General features: G+C 35.1%; 3 protein-coding genes and 1 long non-coding RNA gene across 9 annotated transcripts; all 4 read right to left on the reverse strand.

Moving 5' to 3' along the window:
- Positions 1–556: 556 nt before the first annotated feature.
- Positions 557–2893, reverse strand: LOC140825256 (BTB/POZ domain-containing protein At3g05675-like). Of its 4 annotated transcripts, none has more exons than XM_073186923.1 (2): positions 2586–2893; positions 557–2112 (listed from the first exon to the last, which is right to left on the reverse strand). In XM_073186923.1, exon 2 carries the CDS (start codon positions 2070–2072, stop codon positions 717–719), a length of 1356 nt encoding a protein of 451 aa, XP_073043024.1. In that variant the 5' UTR covers positions 2073–2112; positions 2586–2893; the 3' UTR covers positions 557–716. The 4 variants fall into 4 exon arrangements, with proteins under 4 accessions (XP_073043024.1, XP_073043023.1, XP_073043021.1 ...); XM_073186922.1 differs by having other exon boundaries at positions 2527–2893; XM_073186920.1 differs by having other exon boundaries at positions 2501–2893.
- Positions 2894–3639: 746 nt separating this feature from the next.
- LOC140825258 (rsm22-cox11 tandem protein 2, mitochondrial-like) lies at positions 3640–10114 on the reverse strand. Its single transcript, XM_073186925.1, has 12 exons — positions 9852–10114; positions 9413–9678; positions 8818–8891; positions 8644–8738; positions 7702–7799; positions 7416–7499; positions 6108–6188; positions 5918–6001; positions 5684–5779; positions 5267–5343; positions 4242–4330; positions 3640–4126 (listed from the first exon to the last, which is right to left on the reverse strand). Exons 1-12 carry the CDS (start codon positions 9979–9981, stop codon positions 3738–3740), a joined length of 1563 nt encoding a protein of 520 aa, XP_073043026.1. The 5' UTR covers positions 9982–10114; the 3' UTR covers positions 3640–3737.
- Positions 10115–10596: 482 nt separating this feature from the next.
- Positions 10597–14169, reverse strand: LOC140825257 (trehalase-like). Its single transcript, XM_073186924.1, has 11 exons — positions 13504–14169; positions 13216–13335; positions 13018–13133; positions 12798–12898; positions 12614–12723; positions 12393–12465; positions 12124–12297; positions 11844–11931; positions 11365–11464; positions 10951–11164; positions 10597–10879 (listed from the first exon to the last, which is right to left on the reverse strand). The coding sequence occupies exons 1-11, from the start codon at positions 14043–14045 to the stop codon at positions 10793–10795; spliced, it is 1725 nt and encodes a 574-aa protein (XP_073043025.1). The 5' UTR covers positions 14046–14169; the 3' UTR covers positions 10597–10792.
- A 1918-nt stretch (positions 14170–16087) lies between these two features.
- On the reverse strand, positions 16088–17954 carry LOC140827988 (uncharacterized). Of its 3 annotated transcripts, none has more exons than XR_012117090.1 (3): positions 17358–17954; positions 16475–17040; positions 16088–16331 (listed from the first exon to the last, which is right to left on the reverse strand). It is a non-coding gene; the product is annotated as an uncharacterized lncRNA (long non-coding RNA). The 3 variants fall into 3 exon arrangements; XR_012117092.1 differs by having other exon boundaries at positions 16475–16598; positions 16670–17954; XR_012117091.1 differs by having other exon boundaries at positions 16475–17954.
- Positions 17955–18579: the final 625 nt, after the last annotated feature.

The following is an 18579-nucleotide window of genomic DNA, read 5'->3' on the forward strand; positions in this document are numbered from 1 at the left end:
TACATAAAAGTTATAGCTACACGAATCGTCTTTAATTTCCTAAATCATGCATGACCTATTCTGAAAATGATCAATCTTCTTCCGATGACTGTTCGATATTAACTTCGTTTCTTGTTTTCCAGTGTTGTTAAATGTCCATGAATTTTTACCTTATTTAACTTTCATAATTTTATTCACGAAAAACTATCTGCACGAAATTAATTACCCTTGTTCAATTGCCTCGCAAAGAATCATTGGCTGCAAACAACCCATAAGACAATGCCATCCTCGAGTGCTGCCGTGTTGCACCAACCTCCACCATTGACTCGACAGCTGAGCAATGCCTCCCCCTCTCATTCTTTGGCATGTTGTGTCTGCACTTCCATCTTATCCATCATGTCCACATCAACCAGTTTCGTGTTTTGGAAAACTCCAGCTCAAAAATCTCAAGCAGACTCTTCCTGGAAATTTGCTGTATCCACTAAACACAGGCATGCTGAGGCTCTGGTATGTTTTCAGTCGACTCTGTTTTTGTCACCATAGCCAAGGAGATGGTGCTTTTTGTTTGCGTACAGACTACAGAAGAATGGGTTTGACATAGATAAAAATGTCTATTAAATAGATAAAAATTAGGTAGGTTGGATACAAAACCAAGGTAAAATGGAGGTTAATTAATTAAACATCCCCATGCAGCCATGCTAAGAAATTCATAAAACCAAACAAAAAAGACGAGAAAATCAGAGTACAACAGCTGCATCGTCAACTCTGTTCAAACCTGAAACTAATCTTCTCTTAGCAGATTTCGTTCTAAAAGACCATACCTCAAAAGCTTCGCTCAGATCAGGATATGTTACATGCTCTGTATTCATCCAATCTGTAAGAATGTCTGCTTGATCATCAGATGGTAGCGCCAAAACTAAGGAAACTATTGCCCCTTCAATGCTTTGGCACGTATCTTCATCCAATTTGTAAGGGAATTCCATATCCTTGTCGATCATTGAATCAAGAATAGGCTTCAGTTTTCTAATGAATGGCAACCATGATTTGAGCAGCTTCACTCGTCGTGGCGCAGGAAGAATCACATTTCCATAGCCTACTGTATCAAGCACTTTTGACGTCACTTCAATGATCTTAACTTTTAAACCCCACATGATATTTTCTAGTTTCTTGTCTTCGACGACCAACAATACATTATCAGATACATCAATCCATTTAAAAACAAATTCGTCCATCAGCCCCATTTTAGGTAGAATGTTGCACACCCATTCAAGATCAGATAAATTCTGCATAATTTTACTTTCAGCTACCGTGCATGTGATGTCGAATTTCAAAACTGAGGATAGTTCTCTTTCAAACAAAGAAAATGTATTTGACAGGCCAATTCTTGCCTCCATTTTTACCTCATTGTCAGCTGTGACCAACGGAATATCTTCATCATCCCGGAGCATGTAATCGACTTGTTCTTGGGCTGAAATTCTAAGCTCGTCTCCAAAAGGAGGGAAAGGGTGGTCAGTAGAGGTGGCAAGGCGAATTGCAGAGATCAGAACACCTTTCGAGGCATTTATATCTACAGGTTGGATTCTTGCTAGTATAGGCACGGCCATGGGACCTAATCGTGAAACTACTTTAACAATATCACCTTCCTCAATATCTTCCCAAGGTACAGCCTCCAGGTACTGAATGCAACTGTTGACAATTGCTTCACACCGTAAAGTTTCAGCCACCTGAAGAACGCCAAGAGCAGATTGCACAGAATCCAACGCGTCCAAAACCGAGTCTGAAGGAAGATAAAGAAGCTTTAAAAGTCTGACACAGTGATCATAATCAAATTCCGAGCACTCTATCTCGACACAAGCATGAGAACTTTGGTTCAAAAGTCTATCTGCAAAGTGCTTGCTCTTGTTTTTAAGAATAAGTGAATGTGAATAGTAGAATTCCTGTCTTCCCTCCTTACTTCTTAACCGTATAGCAACATCACCCGTTTGCTGGTCGTCAAATTTAAGCAAGTTGACCTCTGCTTTTCCATACATCACACTTCTACTCACCAACCACCACGCTTCGTAAAACTTTAAGCATATTTTTTTAGTTTGCATGAGACGGGCAAAGGATAGATCAATAGGTATTCACTATACACTGCAAGATAAATAGACATCAATTACTCCTGCAAAGTTTAACAATACTACGAAAGATAAAAACTTTTACTGGAACGAAAATTTGACTCTGGTGGAGCAAACATACATAAATATTTTAATAAAAGTAAATCATGATGCATACGGTCCTTTAAATTCACCATCAACCAAATTTGCGTTAATTGGAATCATAAAAGCATTAAGTTCATAAGCCATAGCTGGGTATTTATAGAGCATGATTAAGCAATAAAACTTGCCCTGAAGTCTGAGAGGAGAGACAAAAAACGAAATCAAATACGCATCTGAAGCTCAAAACGATAAATTTAATCAGCAATTACAAAACGAAGAGAGAAACACACACAACTTTTCGTAACAACACGTCAAATTCTAACAAAACAAGAACTGAAAAGGTACTCGCCATTAAACGTCGCCCAAATTCGCCATCAATTGAGCATCTAAAAAGCACATCAAACCCACTGCAAGACTTAATTTTGGTTTAATGGGCCTTCTTCGTTGATCTTGAATCGAAATAGTTTCAACTTGGTGATAAATGCAGAGAAATGGCGAAGTGGGATTAGCTTGTCAGTCCAAGTGGTGCAGAGCTTGTCAGTCCAAGTGGTGCCCGTCTGCCAAGGCATCTATTACACCAGTAATCCATTCGGCGAGGACCCAAGAAAGGAAATTAGTTGGCCGATGGAATTAGATACAATAAGCTATCTTTTTTCATTTGTGTGTTAAAAATCGAATTCAACGAATATGGAAAAGTGTTGGCTAAGAAGTCCATTTGCTTGGCAATGTGACGACGTTTGATAACTTCAACGCCAATTAGAATAATAATAATAATACTAAAAATAAAATAATAATAATAATAATAATAATAATAATAATAATAATAATAATAAACACAAAGCACATGCTGAAAGTGATATCCATCAACTTGCACTGCCCCCTTTTTTACGTTAATTTCTTTTTGATTTCGAGGAAAAAATGCAATACGTTGTATTCGTGTACAAGGTGATGATTGTATAATTGATAGTTTTTTATTTGTAAGATAACTAATCTGACATTAATAAGAATATTGGGTATTATATTTGTTACTTCAAAATAATTATAATATTTTAAAATTGTAAAGGTAAAATTTATAATAATGTAAAGAAAATTTGAAATATAACAAAACTTAAATATGTACGAATAGACATCTGCGTAAACATATGTTATGAAAGCAGAATTTACTACTTTTAGTAAGTAGAAGTAATTTTGTCCCTATTGCCGTTATAGCACAAACCCTTCTAAATTGCAAAAGAGACCATATGTTTCAGAAGCGTAGTATCCAAAAATTTGTTGGTGTCGTGAAATTTTGTTTTTTTAGGGGAAATGGAAGTTTATACAATAACTAAGTCGGAAATAACAACGTCCATCAATCAAGATAAGTACAAACAATTAACCCAACACAAACGTGAAAGTTGAGACTGTGTAGTTTTAGAAGTGTGACTAAGAAATAACAATGTATGTAAAATATTAGAAGTGCGACTAAGAAAAAACAATGTATATAAAATCAATAACATGTTTAGTACAAAAAGCTTTTTTTTGTACCAACAACAAGAAGATTATAGCTTCTGCATAAATATTTTAGGTGTAAAAATTTTTAGCTTGTTCGCTCCTAAGTGGCCACAGGTCACCCCAAAGTGATCGCCGGGCTTGATGATGCAAAGTGGGATTCTTGCTCTGCGTAATGACAACACGGTCAAAGGAGCCTTCTGTTCCTTCGCCATTGGTAGAACGACACACATCCAGCTCAACTCGTTTACCCCTTCGAAATGGCATATAAATGGTTCTTCCCCACCCACTTCCAAGATCAGCGCGAGGAGTTTCTCCTTTTTCATCCTCGTCGTGTTCTTCCTCCACATCATCGTTCTCCACTGATGAATCAATTTCCAACGCATTTGAATCAGATGCAACGGTTTTCTCATCTGCTTCATAAGGATCCTTCTGCCCTTCTAGGGTAAAAAATTGGCTCTCTGGAATGACAATTCGAAATTTACTCAGTATTCGTCAGAGGATAGAAACCGGCAAAGAACAAGCATGAGATGATCCTAAGTACTTTAAGTCCAATATAAAAATTGGAACACTCACCAACATCCTTCTCTAGATCTTCAGGTATCCTTTTAGCATGCATCTCTTTTAACGTATCAAACTTCATACCATCAAGTGGCCAAGGTTCTCTGCTCAAGATTACCAATTGATTTACCAAATAGAGATAGTATTAAAATGAGGAACATAACGTATTCATCAGGAGATGGAAAAGAAATGAATTAGAATATTGATTCTTAATTTCAACCATCTAAGATGCATTAAGTGATATGTCACAATAAAATCATGGGAAATAGAGATGGCAAAAAGGGTTCTATACGGATGAATTTAAGAAGATGTGACAAAATTTCAAACATATTTAAACAAAATCATAAATCACATATCCATAAAACCACAAATCTGCCATATAAAAAATCATCGAACATATTAATCATATATCACCAATCTATGTGGAACGTGCTCACTAAAACTAACAGAAATGTCCGTCCAACTTAAGGGGAATAGGCTCAAACTTGATGAGGTCGATTCAATAGTACAGTTGCGAGAATTTATCTTATGTTGAAAAGCAGCAAATATTAACAAGAAACGGCCTCTTCGAGCTGAAATAAGAATAAGAATTCCGACGAGAATACAATTTAATGGCCAGAACCCAAAATATTAGCCTAAGAAAATCCACTCTCCAGTCAGAGCCAAGACATAGAACACATATGCTTTCAACAAAATTATTTAAGAAAGCAGTTTAAATCATTTTATATTGTGTGCGTCACTTATAGTTTTACTGTTTGGTGTACAAAGAATTAGAAATATCTGCCACCCTTTTCCTTTTGAAATTTCCTATGCCAGAATTAAGGTTAAATCAGACAAGGCATAACAACTGATACTCCCCAGTTTTTGGTACACCACTCACAAGCATAATTTGAAGAAGATATTGTAAAGGTCCTTGTTGATCGTTTTGAGGTGTCCATCATATTTAAGATGACATCTCACCCAGAGGTGGAAAGTAGACTCGGTAATTTTTATGATGATATTGAACATAAATTTATGTGACAAGCATGAATTACACTAACCTTGGTCGTAATCCTCGTCTGAAAGCAACATAACAAAACTTTTCATCTTCAAAGCCACGTAGAGTACCCTTGGATCGCTACACAATAAATGCATAGACAAAAATTCTAAGAACTCGAAACAAGAGTGAAAAACTGGTTATATAAAAAACATGGGATGTAAAATTCCTTGCCACACAAATGTCATGACATCTTCGACAGCAAGGTATGTGAAACAAATTAAAATTTCAACTATTCTTAAAAACACAGTATCAACGAAGTTGAAGTGGGTATTTAACAGAAAGGGTTAAAAGATTGATCGATTATTTTTCCAAATTGTTTCACTATGGATGCAAAATTAGAATTACGTTAAGTCTACATCTCTTTGTGCGGCGGACTGAGTGTTCACGTGTAGCAGTAGAGAGCAATTTTGACAAAAACCTTGTATGATCGCTGTGATGATGTCCTCTCCAGGCGTTGAACAAAATGACAGTATTTGTCGGTATTCTGCAGCGGGCACGGTCCATCATGGGGACACTGTAATACCAATACACCATCATCAATTTTAAACAACAGCTTAAAAAAAGTTTTGAGATCCAGAAGAGACCCACAAGGAACTTTCCGCTTCAAGTATAATACACTGCAAGTTATGAAATTGGAAAACCATCAACTCACAGGAGCTACTACAAATGCACCGGTTTTAAGTGTCAACAGATCCTTGGAGACTTTATTGGCAGCATTTTGCAATTTGCGATTTCTCTATAAAAAAATAGAAGACCAGATTAAATTTGAGAAGAATAACACAAAGAAGAATCCATAAATTACAAACACCGGTAGTTGAAACTGATCATTAACGAGATTTTACCCTCTTCTCCATCCATAAGACATGGGATCGCATTTGAGAAATGATACTTGATCCTTGTGGTGTCCCAGGCTCAACGAGAATCTGTAGCACGTCAGAAAACTTGATTAGCAAACTAAAAAGTAATTTTTTTCTGAAGTAATTCAACTTTTTGCGCATCAATAATCAGTGTAGACATCGAAAGAAAGGAGCTCTGACTGTAAAAGTCATCAAGAGAACTTTCTATAACACGTGACAAAGATATCTCATGGAAACTTGCAAACCTCTCCCATGTTTGCTGAAATCAGAGGATTCCCCATGGAAAACTCCTACTCAGTAAAATACAAGCATGTCTCTGGTCCATAACAAAATTACATTGTTAATATTTTCAGGAACGCAAATTATGCAATGAGTGAGGACAGGCTATTTTTATCCAGGAAAGGGAACTCGAGCTTGGTCAAGAGCAACCACTTGTGCCACCGTCAAACCAGATGAGAAAAGATAAACGAGAAGGAATAGTAAAAGCGAAAATAATTAGAAACACCAATAGATCACTGTTTGGTATTGATCCTGGTAAGAGTAAATGTGGTGTATTCTTTAACCAAGGTAGTTACATGAAGGACACATATGCTTGAAGACGTAATAGTATACTAGATCCACAATTGCTCATATCAGGTCTTTCTTGGCTGGACGGGCAGTGCATGATATTTGCTGCAGCTCGCAAATTTGGGAAAAATTGTTGATTATCCAACAGCTCACAATGGAGTCTTAATAGTTTCAAAACCCATGGATTGTTCAGAATTTTTTAAATTTGCACAAAAATTCTTTTCCAGAAAACAGAATACATTTTTAGGAGAAAACTCAAACAGAAACATGGGAAAGGAGGAAAATATAAGAGGAAGAAGAAAAAATATAAAGAAAAAAAATTCCCCATCCGCCCATTTACATATTCCGCCACAAGAGTTTCTTGGATGCACTTGACTTTGCATCTCTAGTTTTATTCTTAATCGCCCCAAAATTTACCTCTGACCTCAAACATATGCCAGAGAAGTGACTGCAGACATTTTTCTATCGTGACTCAATTCGTTTCACATTGATTGCCTAAGTTAAATTATGCTGCCAAGACAGCTCCAAAATTTGACTGCAATCAAGAAAACCATATGATGATAGTTTCAACAAATATCTTTAAGTGTGTCGTTAAACATTGACCAATGCAAACATGTTTCTTTGGAGAACACGGACTTATGGCATGTTTTCAAGAATGATAACATAAAGTGTGCAAGAAGTAAATAGACAAAGAATAAATGGGATATAATCCAAAATACAACTTACCAGGATATCTCCAGTCAGATCCCAGAGTTGGCGCACAAGAGTAATTCTGTCCGTTACAGATGGTATCTCTCCAAGCACGTACGACTTCATCCAATTGCCCAAAACAGTGTGATGTTAACCACATATGCCCACATAATTCATAGGAAAGGAGAAGCAGGAAAAAAAATCTTATTCCGCGAATGAACTCATTCCACTCGTATCCAATGTCATCTAACTCATAATACGGACTGTTGTGATATTTAAAGCAATATGAAAAAGGATGCAGAGCAATAATATTCATACTTACAGCAATAACAAGGTCATGTCGCCTTCCAGACTTGTTAATATGCTTACTCAACAACTGGATGTTATCATAGCTATGAATCAGGGGTAAATTTTGTAGTCCTACGATTTTACCAATATGAAAATCAGAATAACCCAATGAGACTCAGATTTTATATTGTAAAGATTCAGCAAGTACAACAGAAAAAGGAGAATCTTTGAAAATAATTGTACAATTATAGTAAGACCTTGTGTAATTTACCAATCAGAAGGTAAATTTAGATAACTCAATGACCCAGGAATGTGTAGAGTAATCAAATGATGCTTAAACATGTCCCTGGTGGATACAATGTTACTTTAACTTTTTGGCCCATTCCCAAGGATTAAGACGGTATCCTCTAATTTTTTTAATGATCATAACTAAATAGAACCATCGGCATTGGCATTCATCTACTATCATGTGTAGATATCATGTCAACCTGTATAGCATTCTTGTAATGACGTTTCAAATACCCAAGATAATGAGAAACTTCAATCTCACAGAAAAAACAAAAAGTCTATGGCTTTGATTGGTTGGGCTGTTGAGAGGAGTTTTTGAAATCAATGTTTCAAAGTACAGTTATCATGCGTTTCTTTTTTTTTTTTTTTTTTCTCTCTCCACCTTTTCACAAATTGTTATACTATTTCCTTTTCTCCAACATCGATGCCACAGGTTACTGCAGTAGACATAATGAATATTTTTAGTTGAGCAGAACAATTTCCAGCAACCACCACCAAATCTTGTTATTATATCTCACCTACATAGAGCTTAATTTGTTTTTAACATACACTCGGATGGTGAGGGCAGCCGCGCATTACCCATAACCTCAAGTCTATGATAGAAAAATGGTATTAAAAAATTTTGACCATATGTACAAGAATGCAACAATCATTCAGAAGATCACAATTCTATTTATCATAATAGCACCTTTCATCAGGCTCTGTCCTGCTCTTTGCATTGATTGTGATGGCTCCACCAAGTTAATCTGCTCCAATGACCCTGGCCACACCTCCATCATTGCCCTAACTCATTTCGAATAAAACTGAAACTCTATCTCACACATAATCATTGAATTCCTAGAAAGAATAACCAAATGCTCACCACAATGCTGAACTGGTTCCTGCCCCAAAATCTAGTACTTTCGCTGGGACGAAATCAGGAACTCTTCTTCTCACCTGGAAATTCATTTGAACCCAAAATTTATTTACACCTCTCTACATTCAATATAAGAAAATTTTGACCATCTTTAGAATTGGCATGTCCCTTGCAAAAAATTCAGTTGTATACAACTCAAAAAGTCCAAGCACTGGATCATGATTAATTCTGGAGAGTGAATAGCATTCAATATTGAGTATCCCTAAAAAATTTCTAAACATCAAGTGACTTGATTTTTTTTCCTTTTTTCCTGAGAGGCGTGATTTTCCAAATAAACATTTAACACAATCAATTATTTTTCTAACAGAACATACAAAAGTGCACGTTGCATTGCTATGAGAAACATTTGAAGAACTATATATGATAGAAAGAATAATAAGTATACTCGCTTAATAATAACCAAACACTTAGCATTTACATTCCTAAACCAGTAAAGTATCTTTTTGGGGGTCGTAGATGTCAGTCTAGTACAAATAATAACAAATGAATTCGTACAGAGACAGAGCCATGCTCAAGATCACCTGTACACTCACTTTTATACCTCACTGAGGACGCGGTAAAGAGCAGAGTATACAGCAGGCATGCGTGCAGCAACATAAGCGATAGCCTGGTCTTCTTGATATTTAAGGCCAATGTCCCCATAAGCAGACTTAACTTTCCACCTCTGTGAACATTCATTCGCTTTGAGCGGGTCTTCCACCAGCTCCTTCGAGGTCGATGCAGAAAGAAGCGAGTTTGCTTCCTTAATCCCATTGAATGATTGCGACAAGCTCAACACTTTTCTCTTCATATTCATAACCTCTTGCTCTGTAACAAAAATAAAAATTAGAAAATCAAACAAAACTTAACGCAAAAGTAAATAGCTTGACAACAATATTAAACATTAAACAGAAAAAAATTGATCGGGCCATTAACATTTGGAAAACTTATTATTTTCCGTGTTCAGCTGTTCTCTCTCTCTCTCTCTCTTTTTTTATTACCTTGGAGGTACTTGTCAATGGCACGGCGGAGATGTACGGGGACGATGCGACAGCGCTCAGACAGTTTGGCCGCAGCCTTTAGAGTTTCGGCTGTAAACTTGGGAAGTGTTTCGGAGATCAAGGAGGCCATTTCCGAACCATTCAGATGGGCAGCTCGCAAGGGTTTTATGCCTATGCCAATTGCTGTTTATAACAACTATATTTTACTCTTTATAATATTTTATTATCAATCATATTAAATTTAAAATATAATATTAATTATATTCAGTTTGATAATAAAATATAAAAAACGGACATGGCAGAAATGAAGTAAGATTTCAATAGTTACCCAAAATGAAACATAACCCAGAATTTTCCCAAATCAGTAATGAATGTTGCAGAATATCATTCTCCACCAAATAAATTTGGGAATTAAGGTTCTAAATTTTGTGGGAATAATATTATGCGATTTGGAAGAATTTTAAAAATAGCCCTCAGTTAATGGACAGATAATGAAAGGATGATTTTGGGAAACTAGCTTCTTGGAGATTGGGATGTGATGTTTCATTATTACATTTTCAATAACATTAAATCTTCACAATTTAAGATAGTTCAAAGATAAATTTCAATCAAAGTTTTAATTTGTGTTTCAGAGAATGGAAGATGAATTTAGTATGTAAAGATTGGACTTGATTCTCGTCATTTAAGAATTCGCCTGGCGGTGAAACCGAGCTTTAATTCTAATGGTCTCATCTTTATTGACTCAGGTTCGAGTCCTCTCACCCCTAGAATATAATTTAAAAAAAAATAAAAAAAGAATTCGCCTGGCGGGGAAATGATGGATGCTAAGTTCAGAATTTATGGATTCAACAATTGCTTTACATATACTTGTTACATAGCAGCATGTGAACCTATCTCGACTTCTAACCCAGAATTAAGCCGCAAATCTTTGTGTTTCTTGTTCATGAGAAGTTTAATTTTCGCTGTTCAGGCCATCCAAACTCCTCCAAGAAAGCTAGAACAACTCCATTTGACCACCCAAAACCAGTCTGCAAATGAGAATGGAAGTCAAATAGGAAAGTGTTCGAAGCATCATGAGATACTAACATATACTACTTACTTGGGGTGCATATTCACCGCCGCCTCCGAAGTCTCCACATTTCTGTACATCATATTTTTCATGCATTGTCCCTGTTCTCTTGAAAGCTACGTAGTTTGTTCTCATCCATTTCACTGCGATATCTTCAGCAACAACTTTTGCTTCTTTAGAACCAGATCTCACAAGCCCTTCAACTATCATGTGTTGAAGCGGCGCCCAGCCATTCGGAAAATCCCTGATTATTTAAGCTACAACTATTTAGATTTGTAGCTTCACCTCGTGGAAATTAAGTAACACAAGTTCATGAAAGTCGACATATATTCAAGCTATCCATTGCTCGAGTTAAAGTCAAGCCCGCGACTTGTATGTAGCTCGGCTTCTTTCAAACTCGAACTAGTTATTCTTTATAAGAAAATGTTAAATCAAAGTTTTTACCATTGTTGTCCTGATTTTGTCAAAGAAGTCGCGATCCCAGCTGGATAGATGAGCCCTGAACTTTGGAGACTTTGCACTACTTCATCCACGGTCTTAACATCTTCATGCATGCACAAAAATTACATTAGTACTATCTGATGATATTACACTTAAATGCCAGAAGTAGCGACATTGAGAACCTCAAAGTAAAGAAAATGTTTATTTTTGAACGATGTCATGGTCTCATGTCTGAGGCACAAGAATCTGTGAAGTGATTATAAGAGTGGGAGATTCTCCCACCTAAAAGACTAGTCTTTTGATCGCGTTTAACTTCTCCTATCCATTTTGGCTTAAGATATTGGGTATGCTTGTTAATAACTAATGCAACGAAAGAGGGCTTTGCAAAGGGCTGGCATTGGGTTATTGTCGATATTTCACTGGTGAAAATTTCCTATTGTGAAGTCAAGCCACAGTATATCATAAACAGAACAAAGAAAAACCTGAATTGAATGACTGGATCCACAAGGGAATGAAGTTCGAGGCTAGCACATTCTTATTCTGATTTGAAGCATTCCATATGTAAACGTCCTGGACACAAATAAAATATCAGCAACAAAATTTTTTAGAAACAACATGCAGTTTCCCTATTTGTTTGAATACAATCTTTTAAGGGAGTAGTATAAAAAAATCATAAAAACTACCCTAAACCTCCTTTAATTATTCATTGAAAATCGTTTATGGTCCGAAAACAAGGAAATATTCAAATCTAAGAAGCAGTACCTTTGATTCTATGTACAGCGAATCGCTCAGCCAATAATCGAGCCATTGTCCCATCTCCGCATTCCACAAAATTGAATTTATGGCCCTTTTTCTAGCCTCCGCTGAGTCTCTAAAGCGTGCAGCTGTTCTAGCATTCCCAGTAATACGTGCCAAAGATGATATGTCAAGTTCCATCTAAGGAGAAATGGCACAAATTAAACCAGATGATCACAAGAAAATTACAAGTTACTGAATGAACCGATATGCACTGGTTCTTTTATAAACCTTACCTTGAGAATGAATGCATTCAAATCCACTGGTATGATGGATGTCGTAGCTAATGTTGTAAGATCAAATCCATTCCTTCAAAACTAAACTCAGTCAAATATTAAATACCAATGGCCAAAATCACAAAGCCTAAACAAGACCAATATATATACAGAGGGCCATGTAAAAGATTATATTTTGAAATTTCACACTGCTAAAATTCATACACAAACTAAACATGGACCTCATCCATCTACTGCTAAAGTCCCAACCAGATTCTGCAGCTGATGCCAATTCACGATAAAGTTGTTTCCTCTCACAACTATTTGAAAGCTTGGAAGCCGTTTCCCTGTCCTGAAGAAACACAACCAATTCTTTTATATTGTGAATATAGAATTTCAAAAAAGTAAAAATAGATACTTTCGTACAATGTTTGATGACTCTGGCCTTGGTTTATCCCACATTGCATAATAGCGACATAATGCGTGACGTGAACCTTCTGCATCTTGTATCATCACCTTATGCATCCCTTCCCACAATACCAAGAACAAGAGTCAAACTCGTAAAAATACTCATCAGATATATATGCAACAACATACATTAATATATATATATAGATCGCGAAAGAGATTAAGCTTTTATCAATACCCGAATTCCAAAACTGGTGCTCCTTGAGCAATGCCGGAAGGGATTTTAGGACCAACTTGTAATCATGTGTCCGATTGTACACATCCATGACCATGGAACTCAGGAGAGGAGGTTGGCTGCAGACATGAGGAGTAATAGGTAGAAAAGTAACAAAAAGGTGGTGATATTGATTCAATGATCAATAACATGTATGTATACCTCCTGTTAGTGTAATAAGCCCTTGCACCATTCGGAACATAGCCGTATTCTTCAACAAGTGAAATAAGGTTACAAATAATTCCTCTTGCTGTATCATACATTTTACTAGCTAACAACCCTCTGCATCATCACACCAACAAAAAAAGAAACAAGTCATCAATCGGATTGAACCGAATAGAAAGTAACCAAATTAAATTTTGTTCACATCTTTTAAATATATATGCGTGTGTGTGTGTGCGCGTATGTCTGTGTGTGTTGTATAAATTAAGGGACAAGTGCTACACAAACCTTATAACCCAATAAGAATCCCAGTAATAAACCTCCCTGAACCGTGATCCGGGAACCACAAGCGGGTTTCTGAGAGGCAGCAAAGTATAGAAGTCGGTTCTTTCGAAAACCCGATCCGAAACTTTCCTGCTCAGATTCTTCCAAAGAGAATGCACTTCCAAAGCCCACTCCCTCACCTCCATGTTCTCGACTTTGAGCAAAAATTCTTCTGGTTCCGCGAGGAAATCCTCCGGCTTCACATGCATCAAACCCTCATCTGCGTCACCATTCAAATATTCCTCCACGAATCTATTCAACTCTTTAACTGTAACCGAACCATTCTCAGTTCTTGGAAGCTTTTCGAAAGCTTCTACGGTGACGCAGAGATCCTTCTTCAGTGACAGATCAACGTAGTGTTTCGGATCAAATTCCGTTTGTTGCGCATGAATCTTGAATGCAGTTTCTTGGAGACGTTCAAGGAAAGTGATCAATGGAGTCGTGGGGATTACCGGGCTCGAATCTTTACATGACTTTGGGCATGTTTTTGATCCCTTGCTACACATGATCACTGCTATCAATTTAATATTGTTATTGACAAAACAAGAAGAAAGGCTGTATATGAAATAAAATTCAATGGAGATTTTGGAGCAAATTTTGCGTTGGAATTTTAAGGATAACACGTGCAATGCTGTATATATAGGTATCTTCGAACGAGAAGATCGAGTCAAATCTCTCCACATTTATAATAAAAAATAATTATTTTGATATAAAAGGTAATAATGACCGATGATACCGTACGACGAGAATTTTTTAGATAATATCTACGTGTTTTATACGCAAAGAATTGGGCGTCAAAGAATGATATTATGTACGTGAGAGAAGACAAGTTCTTACGAGGATCTGAGTCATTTTGACGTAATCCGGTTTAGATTACTACTATATTTTATTTTCCTCGTATAAATTATACCTACCTCTGCGACTTTTGCATGTGATTTCACCTTTCAACTTTCTTCAAATATTTTATGGGATTCAGAAAAGCATGAAAACTTGTATATGTGGTTTTACATCTAACACTATTTACTTATATTGCATTGGTATAAGTAAAGAAAATTTCATTTTGTTTTTGTAATTTATAATATTTTAAATCATTTTATTGATGATTTACGATCTCAATATGTTAATTTGTATTTTTTCAATTTTAATTATTTTTTATAAGAGTGATGACATAACGTAAGAAAATGATAGCACGACACTAAAAAATCATGACGTGTCACCAAAATTCTTAGTATGACATTGAACATAGCTGACCCTTTTGATATCACGTCAATATTTTGATGAAAAATAACTAAAAAATACAATAAGTAGAGTCCATAAATTGATCAATAACATGATCATAAATAAAAAAATAAAGTGCAAATTACATTAAAAAATATATAAATTCCCATTAGTAAATTATCATATTAACTTTTTTTTTGTTTATACCTTATAATAATACTATAATTACCTTTCTGTGCACAATGTCAAAAAGGCAACGTGTTTGATAAATTCCCACTCAAAAAGAAAAAAGTAAGAGTAATACGTATTAATTAATTAATCGATAACAGAGTGTTTGCATCTTTACATTGTATTTAAATCGACAAAAATTAGGTATATAAATGAACTAAACTATTTGTGAGTTATTCGAAGTTCGATTCAATAAAACTTTGAATTTGTTTAATGAGGCCCGTTAAAAAAACAAAAACAAACTCAAGCTTTAAAATATTCAACTTGTTAATTTATGAATATGTTCGTTGATAAATTCACGAATCATCATATGAAAAATAATAGTTTTGATATTTGATTTATTGATTTTGAACATTATTTATAAAATATATAGAAAAATCTATTAAATTTGTTTATCAAAATAAATTTACAAATTTTAATAAAAATATTAGAGTTTATTAAATATATAATTTATTTTTAATAAATTTAATAATATATTTATATTTATTAATTTCATTTAGACTCGATAAAATTTGAATAAATTTATGAGTCATTAATATATTCAGTTAAATAAATTTCAAGTTCAACTCAATTATAAAAGAGTCAATCTCATATGTTCAAACTCAAATATCCAAAAATTAGGACGCAATACATCCCTAACTAAAGTATATAACAGAAAAACCATGACGTACAAAATATTCGGAATCATTTTTGTTTGCATCCAGCACAATCAATGCACGTGATACTATGACGTATGAAAGATTCGGGTCTTACAAGTTTGCCCTACGATATATTTTCCGTATTAAAAGTGAATTGATTTAATAATCTGGAATTTAATTAAAAATGTAATACGAGTTTTTACAACATTATTCTTAAATGAATAATAAAAAAAGATTTGAAAAAGGAATTGGCATATTAGATAATAAAATTTAAACAACATAAATTGAACATTACAAAGACAATTTAACTTCGTTATAAATTTGGTTATTTGATATCAATTTATATTTGGCATCGAACAAAAATTATAAATACAGTCAATGTAAATTGAATAAATACTTCTGAATAATTTTTTTTTACGAACAAACATATGTATTACACATTAAAAAACCAAACTCGTTTTCAATGAAGCAAACCCCGACCAGGCCGGGAGATTCTACGTTATACTGGAAGTTACACTCGGTGTAGCATTCACCCTTCGTTTAGTGAGGTACCCAGAGTACACAAGCCGCATGGATTTGTGTTCATTATCCGAACATCCCGTTCAAAAATATAGTAGCACGTAGCAAGATATGAATCAGCCAAAAACCAAGGACATCCAAATTCTATCTCTGACCTGTCCCTAGATCAAAAGCAGAGTGCTGGATAACCTATACAACAGATAAGTGGACATGAAACTACTGCCAGTTGAGCATAAGATATGAATGTTAAGATAAAGGCTAAATGAGAACGAGATATAGGGAAGCACAAGATGTAGGTGGTTCTGAGCAATGAACGATGGACTGAAACTTACAACTCTCCTCTGAAGGATCTTGTCAACTGGATTTCTTCTCGAGATCACATGCATGGGGTGCCAGGAGAGGTACAACACACCCGACATAGAGCTGTCGTTTAGATTATATTAGTCCCGCTCTGGCCTGCATGTGAAGGACTGAGTCTTTAAAGTAGTTGTGCAAGCAAGAATAGAAAATAAAGTTAAGTCACTCACGATAATCAGGGTAGCATCACGACTATCTCACGACACCAACTCCTTTAGCACACTTGAACAACTCCCAAAAGAGGCAAAAGTTAGTTACACTCCACGTATTATATATCTCTATGCAAACAAGTGTCACACCAGGAATTGAAGTCCACACTAATTCATAAATTTGATATCCAATTTTCATCCTACGCTTAAGAATCCACCCGATGCTACAACCATACATCTAACAAATATGTACCAAGCAGCAGCCATATGTAAATAGCATGCCACTAGCTGAAAATGACGGTTTATACATTTTATGTGAGTTGGGAGTAAAAACAAAGGAATTATCGGAAATTGGGAATGAATATACATGAATTCTGGCATGGAACTGATCTCTAAAGTAAGTTATGCCTCAGGAATTTTTTGTTGAAAATACCATGAAATACACCACATAAAAAGGTGCGAGACAAAGCTCCTCAGTTGTCCCTTCAACTCCACCCACATCACTACCACTATACGCGGTGGAGCAGTTCAGAAATTGGAAAATGCATAGAATGCTCATCGGAGCTTCGAATTACGAAACCAAGCAAGGCGTACCAAAATCCAAAGTGGAGAATAAACAAGCACAGAAGTTTGAAACATCAACATCAATACACATGAAATATTCAAGTATTTTTCCAATATTCGGTAGCACAGATGGCTACCATTGGACTGTCAAAACTAAATGCATTTCTGATTTCCTACATGTTTTTAATGATGTAATACAAATAAAACCACGAGGTGTATCTCAACCTGAGAATCACATAACCAGCCTTCACAAATCGTATGTAACAAAATCAAATGACGCTAAAAAGAAAGAATTCATGGGAAGTAGGCACCTGGCTGGAAGCTGAGTTCAAATTCAAGTTTAAACTCGATTAGAAGCTTGAAAAGTTAGATATTTAAATGCGTCTTTTAATCGTATCTCCCTTCGATCTTGGCCAGATATAATCGAGCCCAAGTTTCATAAGGTACAAACTATGCCTCATTATAAATTGAAAGCTCAAAATCCATGAAAGAAAAGTTTTCTTCTTACGTTGCCATTCAAGTTCAAATAACTGAATCAAGCAAAGAAATACGCAAATAATACACACAATACAAGGTTTTGGCATCTTCAAAAATGGGTACCTCAACAAAATATAAGAATCAAGAAATACACATCCAAGTACAGTAAAGGCAAATAATATATCGGTGTTGGGGAGAGGTCCGCCGATGTTTGGAGAAGACGGAGAGAGGAGAATGCCTGGAGATTTTGGGAGTTGGGGGCAGATGAGATAATAGACATGAAAAACGAGGCCACAAAGGTCATTACATAAAGTTCGGAAAAATTATTTGATTAGTATTTAAAAAAAAATTATAATCCATCGGATGCTTCTGCTTTTGATCACTTTAATGATAATTATTATTAACACTTTTTCTATTGGTTTATTTTACAAGTTTAGTGTTCTTACTTTATTTATTTTATTTATATTTTTGCTATTAAAAGTTGGGAATAGTCAATAGGTATCTAATTTGTTGAATAAAAAATTGAAATGAGAATTTTTACTAGTAAAAATTGCTATAGTTTACAGTAAAATTCAATTTATAGCTATTAAAAGTGAAGAATATGTATCTAATATTTAAAAATAAAAGTTTGGAATTTGAAATGAGATCTAGTTCACAGTAAAATTGAAATTTAAGCAATTAAAAGTGAAGAATATGCATCTAATTTTTTGAATAAATGTGGAATTTGAAATGATATATAGTTCACGATAATGAAATTTCGAATGCATGCTTCATTTATTTTTCGTTATTTATTTGTTACGTAATTTGTATATATTATTATTGGTGAGATGAGTATGAATCAAATATTTGGTAGTTAAAATAATGATTTAAAAAAACAACTCTCCAGATTA

Source organism: Primulina eburnea, chromosome 3, assembly GCF_022965805.1.
Source record: "Primulina eburnea isolate SZY01 chromosome 3, ASM2296580v1, whole genome shotgun sequence".
Lineage (NCBI taxonomy): Eukaryota > Viridiplantae > Streptophyta > Magnoliopsida > Lamiales > Gesneriaceae > Primulina > Primulina eburnea.

Coding starts and splice junctions, on each gene's coding strand:
- LOC140825256 (XM_073186923.1), bottom strand. CDS start 2,072: ATGCAAACTAAAAAAATATGCTTAAAGTTTTACGAAGCGTGGTGGTTG.
- LOC140825258 (XM_073186925.1), bottom strand. CDS start 9,981: ATGGCCTCCTTGATCTCCGAAACACTTCCCAAGTTTACAGCCGAAACT. Junction 7,800..8,643: donor AGGACAGAGCCTGATGAAAG/GTGCTATTATGA, acceptor GTAAAATCGTAG/GACTACAAAATTTACCCCTG. Junction 4,127..4,241: donor AGATCTAGAGAAGGATGTTG/GTGAGTGTTCCA, acceptor TTGTCATTCCAG/AGAGCCAATTTTTTACCCTA.
- LOC140825257 (XM_073186924.1), bottom strand. CDS start 14,045: ATGTGTAGCAAGGGATCAAAAACATGCCCAAAGTCATGTAAAGATTCG. Junction 11,932..12,123: donor CGCTGTACATAGAATCAAAG/GTACTGCTTCTT, acceptor ATTTGTGTCCAG/GACGTTTACATATGGAATGC. Junction 10,880..10,950: donor GCGGTGAATATGCACCCCAA/GTAAGTAGTATA, acceptor TCTCATTTGCAG/ACTGGTTTTGGGTGGTCAAA.